Source organism: Pristiophorus japonicus, chromosome 15 (assembly GCF_044704955.1).
Source record: "Pristiophorus japonicus isolate sPriJap1 chromosome 15, sPriJap1.hap1, whole genome shotgun sequence".
NCBI classification, from domain to species: Eukaryota; Metazoa; Chordata; class Chondrichthyes; family Pristiophoridae; genus Pristiophorus; species Pristiophorus japonicus.
This window is the reverse complement of record NC_091991.1, coordinates 71036257-71061045: the sequence shown is the minus strand read 5'-3', so window position 1 is coordinate 71061045 and position 24789 is coordinate 71036257. Positions and strand designations below refer to the sequence as shown.

The 24789-nt window shown below is 45.1% G+C and overlaps 1 protein-coding gene across 5 annotated transcripts in view; it reads right to left on the bottom strand.

Moving 5' to 3' along the window:
• LOC139280843 (ankyrin repeat and SOCS box protein 15-like) overlaps nt 1-23875 on the bottom strand; it is a 37545-nt gene extending 13670 nt beyond the window's left edge. For 2 of the 5 annotated variants that reach the window (XM_070900587.1, XM_070900590.1), the window contains exons 1-6: nt 23735-23875; nt 22484-22536; nt 22258-22389; nt 21203-21361; nt 7785-8030; nt 7029-7200 (exon numbers count right to left, since the gene is read on the bottom strand). In XM_070900587.1, the coding sequence (XP_070756688.1) occupies nt 7029-7200; nt 7785-8030; nt 21203-21361; nt 22258-22389; nt 22484-22536; nt 23735-23850 (878 nt within the window). In that variant the 5' untranslated portion in view covers nt 23851-23875. The remainder of the gene's footprint in view (nt 1-7028; nt 7201-7784; nt 8031-21202; nt 21362-22257; nt 22390-22483; nt 22537-23734) is intronic. The other 3 variants (XM_070900591.1, XM_070900589.1, XM_070900588.1) reach the window with 3 other exon arrangements.
• Nucleotides 23876-24789: the final 914 nt, after the last annotated feature.

Here is a 24789-nt window from a genome sequence, read left to right as displayed (position 1 = left end):
ACAGCCAGCCTTTCTAGTATCTCCTCTATCAATTTTTAGCTCACTCAGTATCTCAAGCATCTCCTCTTTCGCTATGACTTTGGCAGTATCTTCTTCTTTGGTAAAGATAGATGCAAGGTGCTCATTTCGTACCTTAGCTTCATCTTACTCTCTATCTCTTTCACCATCCAAGGAGCTCTGGCTTTGGTTGCCCTTCCTTTCCCCTCATGGGAATGTACCTCAACTGTAATCAAACCATTTTCTCTTTAAAGGCAGCCCATTGTTTGATTACAGTTTTGCCTGCCAATCTTTAATTCCAATTTACTTGGGCTAGATCTGTTCTCAGCCCATTAAAATTGTCCCTCCTCCAATTAAGTATTTTTACTCTAGATTGCTCCTTGCTTCTTATGATACCATGATCACTGTTCCCTAAATGTTCCCCACTGACACTTGCTCCACTTGACCCACCTCATTCCCCAGAACCAGATCCAGCAATGTCTCCTTCCTCATTGGGCCAGGAAGTACTGATCAAGAAAGTTCTCCTGAACACACTTCAGAACTTCTTGCCTCTCTCTGCCCTTTACACTATTACTATCCCAGTCTATATTAAGATAATTGAAATCCCTCATTATCACTACTCAATAGTTGTTGCACCTCTCTGTAATTTCCCCATAAATTTGCTCCTCTATATCCTTCCCATTAGTTGGTGGCCTATAGAATACACCGAGTAGTGTAATGGCATCTCTATTGTTTCTGAACTCTAACCAAATAGATTCTGTCCTTGACCCCTCCAGGACACCCTCTCTCTCCAGCACTGTAATATTCTCCATAATCAATACTGCTACACCACCTCCTTTCTTTCCTTCCCTATCTATCCTGGACACCTTATATCCAGGAATATTTAGTACTCAATCCTGCCCTTTTTTGAGCCAGGTCTCCATTATCACCACAACATCATATTCCCACGTGGCTATTTGAGCCTGCAGCTCACCAACCTTATTTACCATGCTTTGCGCATTTACACATATACACTGTAAACCTATCTTAGGCCTTCTTGTATTCTCTCTTCTTCTGACCCCCTTAATATCGTACTTGATATGTCCTTACTATACATATAAATACACACGAGGCCCATACTTGAGAGAAGGTCACTCTGTGACCAGTTATCTTTATTACCAAGACCTCAAGTGATGAAGGTGGGTGGAGCTTCCCCTTTTATACCTGAAAGTCCAGGTTAGGAGTGTCTCCCACAAATTCACCCCTTGTGGTCAATGTTTTCAAGGTGTACAACTTAGATCAGCTTATACATGGGTTACAATGATAGTTGAATACATGACATCACCTCCCCCCGCCAAAATCTTATTGGGATCACAGGTTAAGTCTCTCAGGTGGTTTACGCTCCTTTGTAGAGTGCCTGAGTTGGGGCTCCGGTTGTTAGGCGCTGGCCTGAGTGTCTGCTGTTTGCGGTGCCTCAGGCCTGTCCGGACTGCCCACAGTGACTGGGCTCTCCTCCACTTGGTTCCCGTGTTTGGTCACCAGTGGTGGCGTAAACTCTACGTCGTGTTCTTCCTCTGCTTCTTCTATGGGGTTGCTGAACCTCCTTTTAGTTTGATCCACGTATTTGCAGTAGATTTGTCCATTGGCAAGTTTAACTACCAAAACCCTATTCCCCTCTTTGGCAATCACTGTGCCTGCAAGCCATTTGGGCCCTGCAGCGTAATTAAGGACAAAAACGGGGTCATTGACATCAATACATCACGCCCTCGCATTCCTGGCATGGTAGTCACATTGTGACTGATGCCTGATCTCAACAATTTCTTTCGTAGTATGGTGTATAAGGGATAACCTGGTTTTGAGCGTCCTTTTCATTAGCAGCTCTGCGGGTGGAACCCCTGTGAGCGAGTGTGGTCGGGATCAATTGGCCAACAGGAGGCGTGATAAGCGGCTTTGTAGGGAACCCACTTGGATTCTGAGCATCCCGTTTGATTATCTGCACTGCTCGTTCCGCCTGGCCGTTTGAGGCCGCTTGAACGGTGCCATTCTGACATGGTTGATTTCATTGCCTGCTATGAAGTCCTGGAATTCAGTGCTTGTGAAGCACGGGCCATTGTCGCTGACCAAGACATCCGGTAGACCATGGGTGGCGAACAATGCCCATAGACATTCGACTGTGGCAGAGAATGTGCTTGAGTTTAAAATGGTACACTCGATCCATTTGGAGTAGGCGTCTACTACAACCAAAAACATTTTTCCCATGAAAGGACCTGCGTAGTCCACATGGATGCGTGACCATGGCTTGGCGGGCCAGGACCAGGGGCTAAGGGGGGCTTCCCTGGGTGCGTTGCCCAGCTGAGCACACGTGTTGCACCTGCGAACACAAAGTTCCAGGTCTGCATCTATCCCTGGCCACCAAACGTGTGACCTGGCAATTGCCTTCATCATGACAATGCCCGGGTGCTCATTGTGAAGTTCTCTGATAAACACCTCTCTGCCCATCTGGGGCATGACTACTCGGTTTCCTCACAGTAGGCAATCGGCCTGAATCGAGAGTTCATCCTTGCACCTATGAAACGGTTTAAATTCCTCAGGGCATGCCCCGTACGTGCCTACCCAGTCCCCATTCAGGACACATTTCTTAACTAAAGACAGTAGCGGGTCTTTATTTGTCCAGATTTTAATCTGACGAGCTGTCACGGGTGAGACTTCGCTTTTGAAAGCTTCAACAGCCATGACCATCTCAGCATCATGCTCAGTTGACCCCTCAGTGGTGGCTAGTGGGAGCCTGCTGAGTGCATCGGCGCAATTTTCAGTGCCCGGTCTGTGCCGAATTGTGTAGTCATAGGCGGCTAACGTGAGTGACCAAATCTGTATGCAGGCCGATGCATTCGCATTTATGGCCTTGTTGTCGGCCAAAAGGGGCATTAGGGGTTTGTGATCTGTCTCCAGCTCAAATTTCCTGCCAAACTGGTACTGGTGCATTTTTTTTACTGCATATACACATGCTAGCGCTTACTTTTCTACCATCCCGTAGCCCCTTCCTGCCTGGGACAGACTTCTGGAGGCATAAGCTACCGGCTGTAACTGACCATTGGCATTCACATGCTGCAACACACACACCCGACCCCATAGGATGACGCATCGCACATTAAAACAAGTTTCTTACATGGGTCATATAACGTTAACAGTTTGTTGGAGCATAACAAATTGCATGCTCTATCAAAAGCCCTTTCCTGGCTGTCCCCCCACACCCAATCGCGACCTGTGCGTAGGAGCATGTGTAGCGGCTCTAACAGCGTGCTCAATTTAGGAAGAAAGTTACCAAAATAGTTCAGGAGCCCCAGGAATGAACGCAGCTGCGTCGTGTTACAGGGTCTGGGTGCTCTCTGGATCGCTTCCGTTTTGGACGCAGTAGGTCTGATCCCGTCTGATGCTACCCTCCTCCCCAGGAATTCTACCTCTGGAGCTAAGAAGTTGCACTTCGCCTTTTTCAGTCGAAGCCCTACCCGGTCCCGTCTGCGTAGCACATCCTCCAGGTTGTGGAGGTGTTCTTCAGTATCGCGACCCGTGATGAGGTTGTCGTCTTGAAAAACCACCGTCCTTGGAATAGACTTGAGGAGGCTTTCCATATTTCGCTGAAAGATCACGGCGGCCGAACGAATCCAGAACGGACATCTGTTGTACTCAAACAACCCCTTGTGTATCGTGATGGTGGTCAGCTTCTTCGACTCACTCGCCAGCTCCTGGGTCATGTAGGCTGAGGTCAGGTCCAATTTTGAAAAAAGTTTGCCACCGGATAGTATCGCAAAGATGTCCTCCGCTCTCGGAAGCGGGTACTGGTCTTGGAGTGACACCCGATTGATGGTGGCCTTGTAATCGCCATATATCCTGACCGACCCATCCGCCTTGAGCACTGGCACGATCGGGCTCGCCCAGTCACTGAATACGACTGGCGAGATGGTGCCTTCCCTCAGCAGGCGGTCCAATTCGCATTCTATCTTTTCCCGCATCACGTACGGCACCGCTCTGGCCTTGTGGTGTACTGGTCTGGCGTCCGGGTTTATGTGAATCACTACCTTGGCCCCCATGAAAGTGCCGATGCCGGGTTGAAATAATGAGTCAAATTTGTCCAGGATCTGTGAGCATGATACTCGCTCCACAGAGAAAATTGCATTGACATCGTCCCATTTTCAGTTCATGACAGCAAGCCAACTCCTCCCCAGTAGTGCGGGACCGTCCCCCGGGACAATCCAGAGTGGCAACCTGTTCTCCGAATCTTTGTGGGTCACGACTACCATGGCGCTGCCTAGCACTGGAATGATCTCCTTTGTCTATGTCCGTAGCTGTGCGTCAATCGGCAATAATTTTGGCCTCCTGGCCTTGGACACCCACAACCTTTCGAACTGTTTGATACTCATCAGGGACTGGCTGGCCCCCGTGTCTAGCTCCATTAATACTGGGATGCCATTGAGGAGCACTTTCATCATTATCGGTGGCGTATATGAACTGTATATGTGCTCCACATGAACTCGCTGAACTTCAGCTTCCAGCGATTTCCCTCAGTATTTATTTGGCCTCGTAGAGTTTACATCGGGCTCGTCTTCCTCTTACATCAACCTGGTTGCAGGCTTCCTGCACATACGCGCCAAGTGACCGCTGACGTTGCAGTTTCTGCAGGTATATTGCTGATACCTGCAAGCTCTGGCTGGGTGTTTGCCTCCACACCTCCAGCATGAGCTGGAGGCCCCGTTGTTGGAAACAAAAAGTCCATTACCAGTCGATCATTTCTGACTGTCTCTGTAACTGTCCTTAAGCGCACCATTAACAGGTGTTGATGGCCCCATTACTGGCCGCATTGTCCATTGCGATGGCATGAATTGCTGTTCAGCTAGCCATTGTCTCTGTTGAATTCCCTCTTTGGGTTCGACTACATGCTGGGGCATGTCCGATTGCCCTTGTCTGCCTAGAGAACTGCGTGCCGCGTTAACAATGTTGACTCCCTGGTCGTTTGCCGCATTTGAGCCAAGATTTTTGTCATACATCATTCTGATCTCTTCCTCCCCTGAGATAATGTCTGGGCTATCAGAGCCGTCGTTTCCAAGGTCAAGTCTTTGGTCTCAATCAGTTTCCTGAAAACCCCAGCGTGCCCAATGCCCTCAATAAAAAAGTCTTGCAGCATCTCCACTCTGCATGCATCTGGGAACTTACATAGGCTCGCCAGTCGCTGGAGATCTGCCACGAAGTCTGGAACGCTTTGCCCTTCTCGCCGCCGGTGCGTGTAAAACCGATGTCTCGCCATGTGTATGCTGCTCACCGGTTTAAGGTGTTCCCCGATCAACTTACTGAGCTCTTCGAACGTCTTGTCCGACGGCTTCTCTGGCGCTAGAAGGTCCTTCATCAGGGAGTACGTTCTGGATCCACAAACCGTCAGGAGATGAGCCTTGCGTTTGTCGGCCTAATCCTGTCCCAACCATTCCTTAGTGACAAAACTTTGCTGTCGTCTCTCAGTAAAGTTGTCCCAATCATCACTAACACAGTACCTCTCTTCTGTGCTGCTAGTGGCCATGCTCGCGTGGTTTAAATCCCAGTTTCTCGTTGCCAATGATATGTCCTTACTATACAGTATAAATGCACACGAGGCCCATACTTGAGAGAAGGTCACTCTGTGACCAGTTACCTTTATTACCAAGACCTCAAGTGATGAAGGTGGGTGGAGCTTCCCCTTTTATACCTGAAAGTCCAGGTTAGGAATGTCTCCCACAAAATTACAATATGCTGCAGTGCAGAGGGACCTGGGGGTCCTTGTGCATGAATCCCAAAAAGTTAGTTTGCAGGTGCAGCAGGTAATCAGGAAGGCGAATGGAATGTTGGCCTTCATTGCGAGAGGGATGGAGTACAAAAGCAGGGAGGTCCTGCTGCAACTGTACAGTATTGGTGAGGCCGCACCTGGAGTACTGCATGCAGTTTTGGTCACCTTACTTGAGGAAGGATATACTAGCTTTGGAGGAGGTACAGAGACGATTCACTAGGCTGATTCCGGAGATGAGGGGGTTACCTTATGATGATAGATTGAGCAGACTGGGTCTTTACTCGTTGGAGTTCAGAAGGATGAGGGGTGATCTTATAGAAACATTTAAAATAATGAAAGGGATAGACAAGATAGAGGCAGAGAGGTTGTTTCCACTGGTCGGGGAGACTAGAACCAGAGGACACAGCCTCAAAATACGGGGGAGCCAATTTAAAACCGAGTTGAGAAGGAATTTCTTCTCCCAGACGGTTGTGAATCTGTGGAATTCTCTGCCCAAGGAAGCAGTTGAGGCTAGCTCATTGAATGTATTCAAATCACAGATAAATAGATTTTTAACCAATAAGGGAATTAAGGGTTAAGGGGAGTGGGCGGGTAAGTGGAGCTGAGTCCACGGCCAGATCAGCCATGATCTTGTTGAATGGCGGAGCAGGCTTGAGGGGCTAGATGGCCTACTCCTGTTCCTAATTCTTCTGTTATGTAAGTTCACTCCTTGTGGTCAATGTTCTCAAGGTGTACAACTTAGGTCAGCTTATACATGGGTTACAATGATAGTTGAATACATGACAGTACTATTTCTTACTCTAATGCTATCTGTCTCTCCCAATCCTTTGTGCACCTTGTTTCTCCTTTCTAATACTACATCCTGGTGCCCATCCCCCTGCCAAATTAGTGTAAACCCTCCCCAACAGCACTAGCAAATCCCCCCGCAAGGATATTGGTCCCGGCTGTTGAGGTGCAACTGGTCTGGCCTGTACAGGGCCCACCTCCCCTAGAACCGGTTCCAATGTCCTAGGAATCTAAAGCCCTCCCTCCTGCACCATCTCTCCAGCCACACATTCATCTGCTCTATCCTCCTATTTCTAAACTCACTAGCCCATGGCACTGGGAGTAATCTGGAGATTACTACCTTGAGGTCCTACTTATTAATCTCTTTCCTAGCTACCTAACAACAGATAACCAGCCGAGCCAAAGCAGGATATTGGTTTTAGTGAATGATGCTTCAATGAGTTGCTCTATTACTCACAGGTAATGTCCCTCCTGCGCTGCTCTGTGGATCGGAAGGTGGCCTGAGTTGTCTGGTCCGTTGGGATTTGCTCCATACTCCAGCAGCACAGTGATACAATCTGGATTCCCGCCTTCAGCTGCTTCAAACAGCACTGAGGCACCATCGTCCGCTTGTGCATGAATATCGCCTCCTGCAGACAAAACAAGGCATTCCACACTGGAATAAGCAACCTGGATAAAAGTCATACTTCCTACAGGTTCACTAGATTGATTTCTAGGATGATAGGGTTGTCCTATGAAGAGAGATTGAGTAGAATGAGCATGTATTGTCTGGAGTTTAAAAAAATGAGATCTCATTGAAATGAATAAAATTCTTCGAGGACTTGACAGGATAGAAGCTGAGAGGTTGTTTCCCTTGGCTGGAGAGTCTAGAATGAGGGGGCATAGTCTCAGGATAAGGGGTCGGCCATTTAGGACTGAGATGAGGAGTACTTTTTTCACTCAGAGGGTTGTCCATCTTTGGAATTTTCTGCCCCAGATGCCTGTGGAAGCTGAGTCATTGAGTATATTTAAGATGGAGATCATTAGATTTTTAGACACTAAGGGAATCAAGGGATATAAGGATAGGGTGGGAAAGTGGAGTTGAGAGCGAAGATCAGACATGATCTTATTGAATGGCGGAGCAAGATTGAGGGGCCATATGGCTTACTCCTGCTCATATTTCTTATGTTCTTATGTAGGTCATGTTATTGTTAGTGACATTTTCTTATGGTACCTTTATGTATCAGATGCTCCAACACACTGCAGTGTCCAAATGCAGCAGCAGTGGCAACAGGAGTTACTCCGTAGCCATCCTTCTGATTGACGCTTCCATTGTTCCTCAGCAGCAGTGCCACCATGTCATCATGCCCTCGTTTGGCTGCTTCATGCATTGCTGTCCACCGCCTAACACAGGGCCGGTTTATAAGCGCCCCATGTTGTAGTAGCACTGATATCATCTCCAAGAAATTTTTCCTCACAGCTTGGAAATGTACAATAGACAGGAATACAAGAAGAAAGTTTTTTTTTTAAAAAAGCATGTAACTTTGAAAGACAAAATGAAACAGAATAAATAGGTAGAGGATTCCTAATGGATGAGTGCATGGTACAAGGGGCTTGGTGATATCAGCAAAAGCGATGGTTAATGATGGTGATCTGAAGCCCTAGAGTGTGTTATGCTCTAAAACGCTCAGAGACATTGGGAGGAATTTTAAGCCCCAAAAACTACTGGGTTTGGGTCGGGTGAGTGTAAAAATGTTTAAAATCTCAAATCTGACCCCAACCCGCCCAATTCCGGTTTTAACGGAAGCGGGACGGGGGGCGAGAACAACCAACCCACTCACAGGAGGTGGGTTGGTCATTTAAATATTATAACGAGGCTGTGTGCCTCAGATTTAACCTATCTTTCAGGTTTAACCCTGGCCGACTGGGTTTCCAGGGCTTCGGGAAACCCGGCAGCTAAAGGGAGGTGAGGTCTGCTTCATGGGTCAATAGGAGCAGGAGTGCTTCCTCCCAGCCCACCTAGCTTACCGGCTTCCTTGCCCACCATCGAATCCCCTCACTACCCAACTTGGCACCGCTGATCTACCCTCGATGAGATCCCTGCACCCCCCCACTGGGATCGCCAACCACCCCCACATTTCAGACCCCACTTCCCCCCCCCCCCACCTTCCCCACCATACACGACCATTAACCCAGCTGCAAGCTCCCTATGTACTCATGGCTTCTGGTTGGGGAACCTGCTGAAAAAAATGACACCACTGTGATGTTAAAACTGCACTGCATGCATCCAGATCAAAACTCCTCCTCCCTGCTCACAAATCCTGCCCCAGTCAAGATCGGGACCATTGTTTATTCTTTATAATGTAATGAACAGTCTCCCTTAAATAAATTTGGTTATAGACTTGAAAAGCACACTGCTAGGGACTAGTGAACGCCCAATTCAATCCCAAATACTCTAGGTGAGTACTTAGTGGTAATAGCACTTAACTGTGCCCTAGGCCCTGATTTTAACCCCAGGTGGATTCCCCGCTCAGGACTGAATTAAAATTACAGTCGAGTCTTAATTATGTCATTGGGCCGCAAAATGCATATGCAAAGAAGGACCCTGTTGGCTCTGGGTGCGTGTCCTTGTTGCCAGCTCAGGAGAGCAGGTTAAAACTGCCGATGTTGTGATCATGGTGGTTTTGGGACAGGTAAGAGCCAGTACAGTCACCAAGTTTCTGCTGAGCGAGTAGGGTTAAAATTGCCCCCTTAACGCCCTCTTTCACAAGCATTTTAAGATGTGAAATGAAATAATCTAATATATTTCAGAAGCTTTCAGTACAAGTCCAAATACAGCCAAATATTCCAGGCCCCGAATTCCAGTATGATATTCTACAATATTCTCTATGCTGGCCAGTGCAACACTTGCATTTTGTACTTTAATGACAAAGTAATGCAAAGTAGTCTACATTCTCCAGAATCGTTCCATTGATAGTTATTGATTGGGAAGAAGCTGAAATACCATAAATTGGGTTGTTTTTCATATGTCAGCTTTGTGGCAAAGTGTGTCTCTCTGGGATTGGCTTACAAAACCATCTAATTGTTCAAAGACATGGCCAATCTTAAAACTCAAATGTTATACTGAGAAACAATCTTACTCGCTTATCGAGGGCTTACAAATGATGTACTTTACGAGACAAAGAGATAGCTTGATTCCTATGAGTGCTTTAATTTATACAGGGCTGTGATATCCGTAAACAAAGGCCCGGGACTGAAACTCAGAAAATACAGCCATGGCCTGCCCTCTATTGGGCAATTTACTAATTCACTGTTAGTAATCTCTACCACTTGTCATGGTGATTCCAGTGTAAATACAAGGTTTTAGAAACTATTATAAACAAATGAGAGAATATGGGCTGAAGAATGTATATTAATTATGGATTAAAACAGCTGGACAAAAGGATTTTTTTTTTTTCGCTCAAGGTTCCACTCCACTAGATAGGAGATTCATCCTGAAAGATGGGTTGCCTAAGTCCCTGTGCACTCTGCAAAACCTTCTGTTCCAATCAGTAATTACATGAATAATAAATCTATAACCTATGGTCCATAATTTTTTCTGTACAGTCTCAAAAATACTATCTATGACTAACAATTCATTCTGCTGTAACCTTCTGGGGAGGAAGGATGATAATGCTGTTGGACACTTCCTGTTCAGACACTGAGCAATGCTTCGGGTCCAGGTTTAAAGTTACGCTATAGCCTCTGTAACGCAGCACTTGAACGTTTCCTGCACCAAGGAAAAGACCAGTGCATTGGAAAGAAAAGCTTTCAAGGAATCGGGTAAGACAATGGATGCCAAATAACGAATTAATGGATGGCCAAATGTGCCATTTCTGATGCAACCCCATTTATAACTTCAAATCATGTTTGAGCTTCACATTTACAGTGCATGATGTCACCTCATCCCTGTATTGTATAGGGTTAATCACATAGGGTTGATTATGATATTCCGACATTTACAGTGTGTTTCTGCTTCATGTCTCGTGGAATGTTGTTGATGCAGAGAGAGAGAGGGAGAGAGAGAGAGAGAGACATTGATGCTCACACCATCTTGTTTATGGGACGGATGGCGCCTCGAGGTCTCATGCTCTGTGGAAGAACAGCTGGGGCCATACAGATTAGGAGTTGGCTATAAGCCACATGCACCCATGTTTGTTCAATAGTATAAAGGAATGAAACTGTCCAGTAGCTCTTTGAACTCCACCTTGGACCGTGATTCGCGAGCGGTGCCGGGACCCCCAAGGCTCCTGACCAGCCGTCGTTGCGGAGTTCCCGACGGGCCGAAGGCTGTGAGCTTTGTTGCATCTTATCATACTTCTCTTTTCTTCGTAAACTGTATTATGTTTCTTTTCTCTCATTAAACGGTGTTTTATCTTTACTTCATTTGTCTTATCTCTTATTTAACATTCATCCAGATCACGAACCTGGGTCTATTATTATCAATCCAAAACATTTTGGCGTCACGAACAGGATCTGGTAAAATGTTTCAGAGAAAAGACAAGAAACAGTCTCCTCCTGCGGGAGAGAAGTATAGAATACCAGGGTGGAGCACGAGGGACGAGGGTATTGGCTCTCTTGCCAATGTGCGAGCCCGGTTTGGACCCCCGCAACATTGGGATACGCAGTTATTGGAACAGAGCAAAGATAGAACCGTACCCCACGCGGTACTGTCTCTCCTGGAGGAAGCGGGCTTCCCACAGGAGAAAAGTAGTCCCACACAAATGGGATGGATTTTGTTGACAGCATTAAGGGCGATGTGTAAACAACTTAAGGAAAGTGAGGCAGAAAACCTACAGTTAAAAACATCTGTTAAGGTTTTGGAAAGTCAAAACTCGACTCTGACTGAAGCGGTCTGCACTGCACAAGAACGGGCGGACAAAGTCAATGAACAATCAGAAACTTTAATATGCCGTCTGGCGACAGTACAAAATAAAAAGAAAGCTAGACGACGGAAATTAGATAGATCGGTCAAAGGTATGTGCATTGGTAACTGGACCCACTTGGGATCTGGCTCGTTGGGACGGAGACATCTGGTACTCCTCTGACTCAGAATATGAGTGGACAGATGGAAAGGGGGGGGGGGAAACGGGAGGAAACTAAAGACACTCCCCCATACACTCCGAGCACGGAAACTAGATCCCTTATGACAAATAAAACAAAACAGCAAGATGGGGAACAGCCGGTAACCACTAGAGGGGTGCGTGACTTCACCACTAGTGAGTTACAAGAAATAGGGTCTCAATTTCGCCAAAAACCCAGGGAATCATTGTCAGAATGGCTAACCCGGATTTGGGACCAGGGAGCATCAGGCGTAATACTTAACCCCGAAGAGTTAACAAAAATGGGGACTATGACTACGGACCACCATATCACAGCAGTGCTATGGAATGTCCAGGGCACAGGTTCGCTATGGGACATGGTTACTATAGGGGTCCGGCAAAAATATCCCTCTGCCGTTGATTGGGAAGGGGAGGTAAAACCTTGGAATACTATGGCGGAGGGTGCGATACAGTTGTGCAACATGGCAACTCAGGGAGGATTATATCACCAACCATATGGGGGGCCAGATCAGGAGTTCTTTACGGCAGGAATGCAGAGCAGGCTGATGAAGAGTGGCCCTCCTATGATGAGGGGTGCGCTACTCGCATTATTGGGGCCAGCCCAAGGGCAGCGGGTGGGGCACGCTTGTCTATTGTTAGGACAGTTAGAGGATGTAGAAGATAGTGCGCGAGAGTCGAGAACGGCTAATGTAGAGGGGGATCAGGACCAGCGACAAGGTTCGACCTCTGGGAAAGGTACAGGGTCAGGAAAGACAAAAAAAAGAATTACGCGGACGGACATGTTCGCGGCTGTACTGAAGGCAGGGGTCCCCAAGGAAAAAATTGATGGAATCCCAACAGGAGCGATGTATTCTATGTGGAAGCAACACTGCATCCCGGGAACAGGGAAGGGTGAAAGGAAGGAGGTAAGGGAGACTAAGTCGGATAGTGATAAGTCTGCGGATGCGGAGAAACCACCTCCCGCTAGCCTATACCCCAACGTAGAAGAGCTGTGGAAGGCTAGTAATCCCCTCGACAAGGTGTGTGGCCGGGATCCAGGAGTACTCCCCGTTAGAACCACATCAACCCAAGCTCCCGGGAGCCTGAGGCCACACGTTCTGATTACGATACATTCGCGGGGGGGGGAACATACAAAGAGATGCTAGACACAGGGGCAGAAGTTACTATTGTCCATGGAAATTCTAGGAAACACACAGGGACCCATATGATGATTAATGGGTTCGGAGGGGCAGAAACACCCACTCTCCGAACAACTATCAGAATGGCATTGGGAAATGGGCCTCCGCGCTGGGTAACGGTCTTAATATCGGCAGTAAAGGAACATATTATTGGGATGGACTTTTTAAAGGGAACCACACACAACACTTCGGTCGGGCAATTCTCATTCGGGATACGGGCGATCACTGTGATTGCAGGGGAAGCAAAGTGGGAACCAGTGGTAATACCACGGCCATCCCGTATAGTGACTATGAAACAGTACCAAATACCTGGGGGACAGAAAGAAATAGGGGAAACCATACAAGGGCTCTTGGAGGCGGGTATCATTAGACATGCGGTGTCCCCCTACAATAGCCCTGTTTGGCCTGTGCAGAAACCCGACAAAAGTTGGAGGATGACTGTGGACAACTGACAACTGAACAAATTTGCCCCTCCCCTGGCAACCGTTGTCCCAGATGTAGTAACTATAACAGAGCGGCTGTCTGAAGGTGCGGAGTGGTATACAGTAATCCACCTGGCCAATGCCTTTTTCTCCATTCCAATAGCGGAAGGATTCCAGGACCAGTTTGCATTCACTTGGGAAGGGAGGCAATACACGTTTAAACACCTAGCTCAGGGTTACCTACATAGCCCTACCCTATACCACGGATTGGTGGCCTGGGACCTGGACATGTGCACGTTGGCTCCTAATGTCTCACTGGCACACTACATCGATGATGTACTAATAAGGGGTCCCACCGAGGCAGTGGTGTCAGAAACCCCAGCTACTTTAGTCCAACACATGCGAGACAGGGGCTGGGAGATAAATCCGAAGAAGGTGCAGAGCCCTAGCCAGACTGTCCAGTTTCTGGGGATCCAATGGTCTCGGGGTGAGCGCATCATACCCGAGCCTGTGAAGAATAAAATTCAAGAAATGGCCACCCACACGAATAAAACTGAGACACAACAGTTTGTGGGACTACTGGGTTACTGGAGGAGACACATACCTCACCTCATGATGTTATTAAAACCGCTGTATGCCGTAACACGAAAAAAGGGCCACTTCGAGTGGGGAAGGGAACAGCAGGTGGCTTTTGATGCAGCCAAAGAAGCCGTAGCTCAAGCTTTACCCCTAGCCCCGCGAGTGCCTGGGCAGCCTTTTGAGCTACAGGTATCTGTTACCAATGATACTGCAGTATGGAGTTTGTGGCAGGTTCAACATGGCACTCGTATACAGTTAGGTATCTGGTCTAGAAAATTGACAGATACTGCTACTCGTTACACTCCATTTGAGAAACAATTATTAGCATATTATTGGGCCCTAACAGAAACAGAAGGATAGACATGGGACGACAAAGTCAGTTTAAGACCAGACCTACCCATATTATCCTGGGCTCTCTCAGTAAATGAGACACACAAGGTCGGGCGAGCGCAGCAAAGCTCCACAGTGCGCTGGAAATGGTATATCGCAGACAGACAGAGCAAGTAAAGGAAAAGAAGGAATCACCCGACTACATGAGCATGTGGCTGAATACCCACAAACAGCTGAGAGTGAACTTATGCAGTCGTCTGTCAGTTTAACCAAAGTGTCACCGATCTCCTGGGGCATGTCTTTTGAACAGTTAGCACCTGAAGAACGTAGCCATGCCTGGTTCACAGATGGCTCAGTGGTCAGTGGTCTGGCGAAATGGCCTTCGGCGATGGCGAGCCGCTGCCTTCAATCCAAAAACCCGGACAATTGTGCATGATGAGGGCGTGGGAGGCTCCAGCCAGCTAGCAGAACTAGCAGCTGTAGTTCTTGCGTTAGAAGAGTACACATATATACTGACTCATGGGCAGTAGCCAATGGCATGGCGAGCTGGATGCGAAACTGGCATGAACATAACTGGCAAATAACTGGGAAAGACTTGTGGGGAAAGCACCTATGGGAACAAATATGGTCCAAAGCCCAGAAGATGAAAATAACTGTATAGCATGTGGACGCTCACATGAAAAACACTTCAAAGACCTCTGAACATAATAACACTGTTGATAATATAGCCCGGGTATGGGCTGTCAAAGAGGCAGAAGAGGAAGAATATGACATAGGCAAGTGAGCCCACCACAAATCTGGACATTTGGTCATTCAGGGTACGATACAATGGGCACGAAATAGGGGGTTACATTTGACTACGGACGGTGTTAAACAGATCATAAACACCGATGAAATTTGTCAAAAGGTGAAGCATTTTCCCCTACAACGACAACTCGGTGCCCATATTAAGAGAGGGACTCAACCAGCACAAATATGGAAAGTTGATTATGTAGGACCTTTACCATTGCAATATTTACGGTTCCAATATTTGCTCACTGCTGTTGATACCTATTCTGGACTTTTGATAGCTTATCCAGTGACTAAAGCGAATCAACAAAGTACGATTAAAGGATGGAGAATTTAATCACATACTACGGTGGGCCAGCAGAAGTACAGTCCAATAATGGGTCGCACTTCACAAGTCAAACAGTGCAACAGTGGGCGGTAGACAACGAGATCTATTGGATGTTTCACATACCTTACTATCCGCAAGCTGCAGGGTTAATAGAATGCATGAATGGACTACTTAAGCAACAGATTAAAATATTAACTCCCAGTAACACATTACAAGGGTGGTTAAAGGTCTTACCACAAGCAATGCGCAATCTGAATCACAGACCATTGTGGGAGGGAGCTCCCATAAGCCACATGTTAGGCAAAGTTAGTGTCCCTACTATTGAAAAAGAAAATCAGACTCAGGACACAGTTTGTGAAGGAGGAAAAGTGTGGGTGCAGTACCCCCAGAAACCCTTACAAGCAGGGGAAATCTTAGCAAAAGGAGAAGGAAACACTTATTGGGTGCTCCTGACTGGTCAAGATATTCCTCTCTGTGTTGACAAGGGTAAATTGACTAAACAGGGCTGAATTAATATACTTATGCTTTCTCCCACAGGAATTCTGCCCAAAATGGCGACTTACCAACTCGTGTAGGCAAGTCTCTGTGTCTCGTTATCTGTGACTGTGCTACTTCCATCCTCAAACACAGCATGAGATGGCCGTATAGGGTGGCAGTTTGCTAACTCTGATCGTACGCAAGACAAGTTGCGACAACGGTCACTGACCTTATGGTACACCATTGGTGGGACATCTTTTACGGATGGTCCCCAAAACATCCGCCGCTTTGAAGCTACTAATACATCCTATCGCTGTTCTACTCGTCGCATTATTACGGATATTACTGCTCATATGTATTCTTTGGTGTAGATGGCGGGCGTTGCTTGCGCATACTCAACGTGTAACTGATGCATTACGCCTTCAACTCGATTATATTACTCAGAATGCCTAAATATCAAGGGTGGATTGTATTGTATAGGGTTAATCACATCGGGTTAATTATGATATTCCGACATTTACAGTTTGTTTCTGCTTCATGCCTCGTGGAATGTTGTTGATGCAGAGAGAGAGAGAGAGAGGCCTTGATGCGCACACCATCTTGTTTATGGGACGGTCGGCGCCTCGAGGTCTCATGCTTTGTGGAAGACCAGCTGGGGTCTTACAGATCAGGAGTTGGCCATGAGCCACATGCACCCATGTTTGTTCAATAGTATAAAGGAATGGAACTGTCCAGTAGCTCTTTGAACTTCACCTTAGACCGTGATTCGCGAGCGGTGCCGGGACCCCCCAAGGCTCCTGACCAGCCATCGTTGCGGAGTTACAGATGGGCCGAAGGCGGTGAGCTTTGTTGCATCTTATCATACTTCTCTTTTCTTCGTAAACTGTATTAATTTTCTTTTCTCTCATTAAACGATGTTTTATCTTTACTTCATTTGTCTTGTCTCTTATTTAACATTCATCCAGATCCCGAACCTGGGTCTATTATTATCGATCCAAAACAATCCCTCAATGAGTTTAATGCCTTGTAGTTCACTAACAGCTTTCCATTATCCTCCACTGTATCAGGAGCACGTCATCTTAAAAGAGTTACGAAGAAGCACACAGCAGCACTTTAACAACCATTTAAAGGCACATGGTTGCAAAGTTTGCACAAAACTGGTTATGCACAGAGAAGCAAGAAATGGTGTACACTGTGTTTTGCATCACTGATACCGCCTGACCACCTTGATTCAATTTGTTTTAAAACAAAACCCAATGCAAAAGTTTAAGCTGCGTTATGTGCAGTTTTTGCAAATTTGCAGTGCAAATTTTCCCGTGGCCAAAAATTCTGGATTTGAGTCTTCAGAACAGGCTTTTCCAGAATCCAAACCAGGCTGAAAACTCCCCTTTTAAGTACACTTTGTTATAATAGTGACTGGCTTCAGAAGGCGGCTGGAGAATTAACCCTGTCCTTTACACTATCATATGTTCTGCAGTTTGTAAGTGTCTCACAGTTGTCATATTCCAGACTGTATTCACAATATATTAATAGATGCACGATCCCTCAACCATGTTATTCAATCTCACATTCTAATATGGACAGGTGCAATGACTCAACTCTGCATCTATAGAACAGGGTCTCTATTCAAAGACGACCAGCTGCAGTTAAACCCCATGGGACCTTAAATAGCACAGCAGATGGAACAAATTTCAGGCAGTGCGATTGCTAATGGTATTATTTTAGAATATATAGATGTATGGGACATAGAATTGCATTGTACTCAACTGCAAACCCATGATAATGATGTTGTATTTGTTAATGCCCTTGTGTGAATGTTATCACATGTCTTAAGATGCGGAGTGACTGATAGCAATCATCATCTGTACTGACAGGAGCTGTTAAATACAATTGGGTTTTTAAAATTTAAAAGGCTGGCCTTATGGCAGAAATGTATTTCCAACGTTAGGAGTGCATTTACATTGCAAGCTTAGCACCGGTGAGAAGTGATTTTGGGTCCATACCGACATTAAACTGGCATTGTAAATCAAGAGTCAAGAGAAAGTCATATGGAGTAGAAATCCAATGTGGTGTCAAACCTGCTTTATAAAGTGCTCACAAAGTCCAGGGTCCACTGGATCCCCAGGCACTTTGTAAACCCACTTAGCCTCAATTGAAATGTTTGGGGAGCAGGGAATGTCGGCTCTCCACTTGCACCTGGAACCTGTGGGGCTTTTTTTTAGAAATAGGAGCAGGAGTAGGCCATTCGGCCGCTCGAGCCTGCTCCGCCATTTAATACGACCATGGCTGATCCGATCATGGACTCAGGTCCACTTCCCCGCCCGCTCCCCATACCCCTTATTGGTTAAGAAACTGTCTATCTCTGTCTTAAATTTATTCAATGACTCAGCTTCCACAGCTCTCAGGCAGCAAATTCCAGATTTACAACTTTCTGAGAGAAGAAATTCCTCCTCATCTCAGTTTTAAATAGGCGGCCTCTTATTCTAAGATTATGCCCCCTAATTCTAATCTCCTCTATCAGTGGAAACATCCTCCCTGCATCCACCTTGTCAAGCCCCCTCATAATCTTATACGTTTCGATAAGATCATCTCTCATTCTTCTGAATTCCAATAAGTAGAGGCCCAACCTACTCAATCTTTCCTCATAAGTCAACCCCCTCATCTCCGGAATCAACCTAGTGAACCTTCTCTGAACTGCCTCCAAAGCAAGTATATCCTTTCTTAAATATGGAAACCAAAACTGTACGTAGTATTCCAGGTGTGGCCTCACCAATACTCTGTATAACTGTAGCAAGACTTCCCTGTTTTTATACTCCATCTCCTTTGCAATAAAGGCCAATATTTCATTGGCCTTCCTGATCACTTGCTGTACCTGCATACTAACCTTTTGTGTTTCATGCACCAGGATCTCCAGGTCCCGCTGTACTGCAGCACAATGTAATTTTTCTCCATTTCAATAATAACTTGCTCTTCGATTTTTTCCTGTCAAAGTGCATAACCTCACATTTTCCAACATTATACTCCATCTGCCAAATTTTTGCCCACTCACTTAGTCTGTCTATGTCCTTTTGCAGGTTTTTTGTGTCCTCCTCACACAATACTTTTCCTCCCATCTTTGTATCGTCAGCAAACTTGGCTATGTTACACTCGGTCCCTTCATCCAAATCGTTAATATAGATTGTAAATAGTTGGGATCCCAGCACTGATCCCTGCGACACCCCACTAGTTACTGATTGGCAACCCGAGAATGTACGATTTATCCTGACTCTTTGTTTTCTGTTAGTTAGCCAATCCTCTATCTATGCTAATATATTACCCCCAACCCCGTGAACTTTTATCTTGTGCAGTAACCTTTTATGTGGCACCTTGTCAAATCCCTTCTGGAAATCCAAATCCACCAAATCCACTGGTTCCCCTTTATCCACCCTGTTCGTTACATCCTCAAAGAATTCCAGCAAGTTTGTCAAATGTGACTTCCCCTTCATAAATCCATGCTGACTCTGCTTGATTGAATTATGCTTTTCCAAATGTCCTGCTACTGCTTCTTTAATAATGAACTCCAACATTTTCCCAACCACAGATGTTAGGCTAACTGGTCTATAGTTTCTTGCTTTTTGTCTGCCTCCTTTTTTTAAATAGGGGCGTTACATTTGCAGTTTTCTAATCTGCTGGGACTTCCCCAGAATCCAGGGAATTTTGGTAAATTACAACCAATGCATCCACTATCCCTGCCGCTACTTCTCTTAAGACCCTAGGATGCAAGCCATCAGGTCCAGGGGATTTATCCGCCTTTAGTCCCATTATCTTACTGAGCACCATCTCCTTAAGTGATTGCGATTGTGTTAAGTTTCTCCCCCCACTATAGCCCCTTGACTATCCACTGTTGGAATATTGTTAGTGTCCTCTACCGTAAAGACTGATACAAAATATTTGTTCAGAGTTTCTGCCATCTCCATGTTCCCCATCACTAATTCCCCGGTCTCGTCCTCTAAAGGACCAACATTTACTTTAGCCACTCTTTTCCTTTTTAAATACCTATAGAAACCCTTGCTGTCTGTTTTTATATTGCATGCTAGCTTACTTTCGTAGTCTATCTTCCCTTTCTTAATCATTTTTTTAGTCATTCTTTGCTGGCTTTTAAAAGCATCCCAATCTTCTGTCCTCCCACTAGTTTTGGCCACTTTGTATGCTCTTGTTTTTAGTTGGATACTATCCTTTATTTCTTTAGTTAGCCACGGATGACTATCTTTCCTCCTCACTGGAATATAGTTTTCTTGAGAGTTGTGAAATATCTCCTTAAATGTACACCACTCTTCATCAACAGTCCTACACTTTAATCTATTTTCCCAGTCCACTTTAGCCAACTTTGCCCTCATACCTTCATAGTCTCCTTTATTTAAGCTTAGTTCGCCGGTTTGAGATCCAACTTTCTCGCCTTCCATCGGAATTTGAAATTCAACCATACTATGATCACTCATTCCAAGGGGATCCTTTACTACGAGAGTGTTTATTAATCCTGTCTCATTACACAGTACCAGATCTAAGAGAGCCTGCCCCCTGGTTGATTCCGTTATATACTGTTCAAGGAACCCTTCCCTTATGCATTCTCTGAACTCTTCCTGAAGGCTACCCTGACCAATTTAATTTGTCCCATCAATATGGAGGTTAAAATCTTCCATGATTATTACTGTTCCCTTTTTACAAGCCCCCACTATTTCCTAGTTTATGCTCTGACCAACAAAGTTGCTACCGTTAGGGGGCCTATAGATTACACCCACCTTATTCCTTATCTCCACCCAAACTGTTTCAACATCCTGATCTAATTTTGACTGCAGATCGGTGGATACCCTGGTCAAACAATGTAAATGGCCGTTATTGCTGTTTCTACGGAGTTTCCATCGACCTTTCGCCGAAGACTAAAACAGCTGCGTTTTTTGACCCCCAATTTGCATATATTATCAAGGCCCCACCTACTTCCAGTGGATGTTCCGGCCAGCTAAATCAAGGTCCACCTGAAAAACAGAACAAGTGGACCTCTGCCAGTGCACCAGCATGTCAGACCCCCATGTGATTTGGATCCCGCAACCATCCTGTTTTTGGGCGGTAGCGAGATGAAAATTGCCCCATTACCTTTTAGTGCCAGGTGAAGAAATTTGCACAAAGTGCCAGAATATCTTCTTAATCCCAGGTTTGATCCTTGGCCTATGCTGGATCACGAGATCTCAGCTAAATCAGTACTAGGGGGTACTACTATTGGCCTCAGGATCAGGGAGGGGCAAATCGATAAGGAAAATCACTGCTAGAAGTCTGCCTGAGCGGATGTTAGGTGAGAAGACAATCAGGTTGTGTCCCTTCTCCCAACATTTGATCCGTACCCCAGCTAGAAGTCAGGAAAGGTTGGGAGGAGGAAAAGAAAACTAATATTCAAAGGAAATAAATCTACTTACCAATCAGTAGTGGTGTTTCCCCCCTGTTGTTAGCGATATTGGGACAGATTCGCTTCTCCAAAAGAGCCTGCACATTCCCCAACATCCCAGCTGTAGCAGCCAAAGTAAGTGGGGTATCCCCATCTTCAGTCTTTTGTTGCCAAATTGTTTTATAGGATGCTACAATTAACAATATAAAAAATAAAAGGACATGTTTATATACCGGACTGCCTTTTTATCCAACATTATTCGCACTAATAATAATGAACATAGACTGATATCGGCTTGAGCAAGTGGGAACTAATGTGCCATAAAAGACAATTCACAGTACAGGCTCAACTGCCATGGCTGGCAGTGACTTCAACTTCTTTGCTATACCAGTGGAAAAGACACTAGGGTATTTGTTACGCACACAGCAAATCGATGAGGTGGCAGTTTTTTTTTCTTGGCCTCCAAAAGCTCTACAACTCTTTTGGGGGGGACAAAATAAACATTAGATCGAGTGCCCCCCTGATCTGGGGGACACTCCAGACACTTTTAACTGCCCTCTTTTTTTTATTTTTTGTTTTCGATGAGGTGGCAGTTACTGAAATATCCAATTAACAGGTGTAAAATAATTTTATCCCAATCACTTGGGAAACATTGCATTTCAATCAAAATTCTATTGTTCCCTCAGAGATAGAATATTATCCCCAAGCTGTACGGACCAGGGACACCCCAAATTCGATCACTAATTTGTGTCGAGTAACTTTATCTCAACCCTTGGCAAAACCGATGTCAGATTCTGCTCCACACTGCTATCCAGCATCCCTTGTTCGAAGTGCGGGTGTGTGAACATCCACTGCAGACAGAATTGAGCTCAGCTGCAATGACCTCTACAGTGTGATACCCTGTTGTTACTTGCTGTCATCAATAATGGCCAAGTGGATGAGGCACTGGAGGGTGACCACTATCCATGGAATTGCACTCAATGTCTTGAAGAAAGGAGGAGAGGGGAGAAATGTATTTATTTTTTAAACAGAAAGACATTGGTAATGTTCTACCACATTATGGCCTGGTATCTAATGTTAACTCACAGTCCAGTACAATCTCAAGCACTTGCTGAATGGGCTGGACAGCAGCTTCGTGCAGTGGAAACCATCCTCTCTCATCTGCTTCATCGAAAGCAAATTTATGTTTAATCAACTGTTGTAATTCAAAGACTTCTCCTAGAAAAATTGAAAAAAAATAAAGCTTTTTCTGTAAGTATTATTGAGAGCTATAACACTACAAACCATATAGCGTGTAGGTCAGACACTTTACCTTGCCTGATTGATTCCACTATTTGTCTGTTTTCTTGACTGGGTGGTAAGAACCTATAAAAGAAATGCCACGAGATGGGCAAGGTCTCTATTCTGGATTAATGAAAATGATTACATAGAATATACAGCACAGAACAGGCCATTTGGCCCAACTAGTCTATGCTGGTGTTTATACTCCACACACGTCTCTTCCCATTCCATATACCTCATCTTAGCCTTTCAGCATATCTTTCCATTCCCTTTTCTCTCATGGACTCATCTGGTTTCCTTTTGAAAGCATCTAAACTATTTGCCCCAACCATTTCCTGTGGTAGCGAGTTCCACATTCTAACTACTCTCTGAGTAAAATAAATTCTCCATATTTCCCTATTGGATTTATTAGTACCTCTCTGAATTTATGGCCCCTAGTTTTGGATTCTCTCACAAGTGGAAACATTCTCTCTACATCTAGCCTGTCCAACCCATTCATAATTTTAAAGCCCTCTATCATGCCTCCTCCTGGTCGTATCTTTTTTAAAGAGAAAAGCCCTAACCTATTCAATCTTTCCCGAGAGCTGTAGTGTCTCAGTTCTAGTACCATCCTTGTAAATCTTTTTTGCACTTTCTCCAGTGCTTCTATATCTGTTTTATAGTACGGAGACGAGAACTGTGCACAGTACTATTCAGTGCACACAGTGTGACCTGACCAGGGCCCTGTACAGGTTTAACACAACTTCACTATTTTTGAATTCTATACCCAGAGAAATAAATCCCAGTACTTTATTAGCATTTTTAATTGCTTTGCTGACCTGCAATGCTGCTTTTAATGATTTGTTTATCTGTATCCCTTTACTCTTCTATTCTATTCAGTTTCTTATTTTCTAAGGTATAGGTGATGTTTCTGTTTTTTCTACCAAAGTGCATCACCTCCCATTTATCTATGTTAAAATTCATTTGCCACTGAATTGCCCAGTCTGCAAGTTTTCTGATGTCTTCTTGTATTATGTTACATTCTTCCTTGGTGTGAGCTATACCCCCAGTTTGGTATCAAATGCAAATTTTGATATTGTTACTTATTCCTAAGTCCAAATCATCAATGTAAATTATGAATAACAGTGGTTTCAGCGCTGATCCTTCTGGAACATTGCTTTCCAATCTGAATAACTACGCTTTACCCCTACTCTCTGCTTTCTATTTTATATGATGAACTGAATGGAGTTAGAGTGATGTATCTTTTTGTTACAAATTTAGATTCTGCTCCACATCAAATTACCTTTCATCATGCTGAGATGATGAGTGATTATTGGCTTCAATACTCTCTTGAAGACTGAGCTGGATTGCATACTGAGTCAGATGGTCGTTGACCAAGTCAGTGTTTTCATCCATCATCTTGGGAATAGGGCAAACTGCACTATGACCTAACAAGGAAGGGATAAAATAAGAGAATAATGGTTAACTTATGTACAGGATAACAGATACCTGGCAGTGCGTTGTAAGTCAGTTGAGAGGTTCTCTGGCATTCTAAATGGCATTTTAGAATAAGAGCTTTTAACAACAAGCCTGTCCTTTTATCATAAGCTTACCCCACTCAGCATATTTCTGTCTCAAGAAATACCTCCAATTGTCCTTTGAACTTATGTCTGCTTCAATTTAGAACATATTTGCTTCAAAAGGTTCCATCTGATTTCCTTTCTTACAGTAACAATATCCATTTATATTTAATATAACATGTTCCAAAGCATGTCATAGAAATAAAAATAACTGGACACCAAGCAGTGATGGGAGAGAATTAGGGAAGGTGACCAATGAGTTGATCAAAGGGTTATATTTTGAGGAGGCTTTTGAAGGAGGAGCATTAAGTAATAAAGCAATGGGGTTTAAACCTCCCTGCTCTCTCCAACAAGTGCAAGGTGCTAATGGACTTATTTGCCACTAATCTGAAGACCACCCATTCAGCTACCCTTCAGCTTCCCTCCTCTCCTACCAAACTAAACCTTCTCCTAGGCTCCCACCTGCTCTAGCTCTGAACCTGCATCTCTCTCTAATCTTGTTCCCATTTACCCTCATGTTCTCTCTCAACTTATTTTATCCCGACCGTTACCTCCTGTCCTCTTGACCCTATTCCCATTAAGCCACTGACCACCTAATTTATCTCCTGGCCCCCATGCTAGCTGATATCGTAAATGGTTCCCTCAGTTCAGGTATTGTCCTCCCCCTGGTTAAAACTACCATCATTACCCCATCTTCAGAAAACCCACCCTAAACCCTCTGTTCTTGCAAACTACCACCCCATCTCCAATCTTCCTTATTTCTCCAAAGTTATTGAAT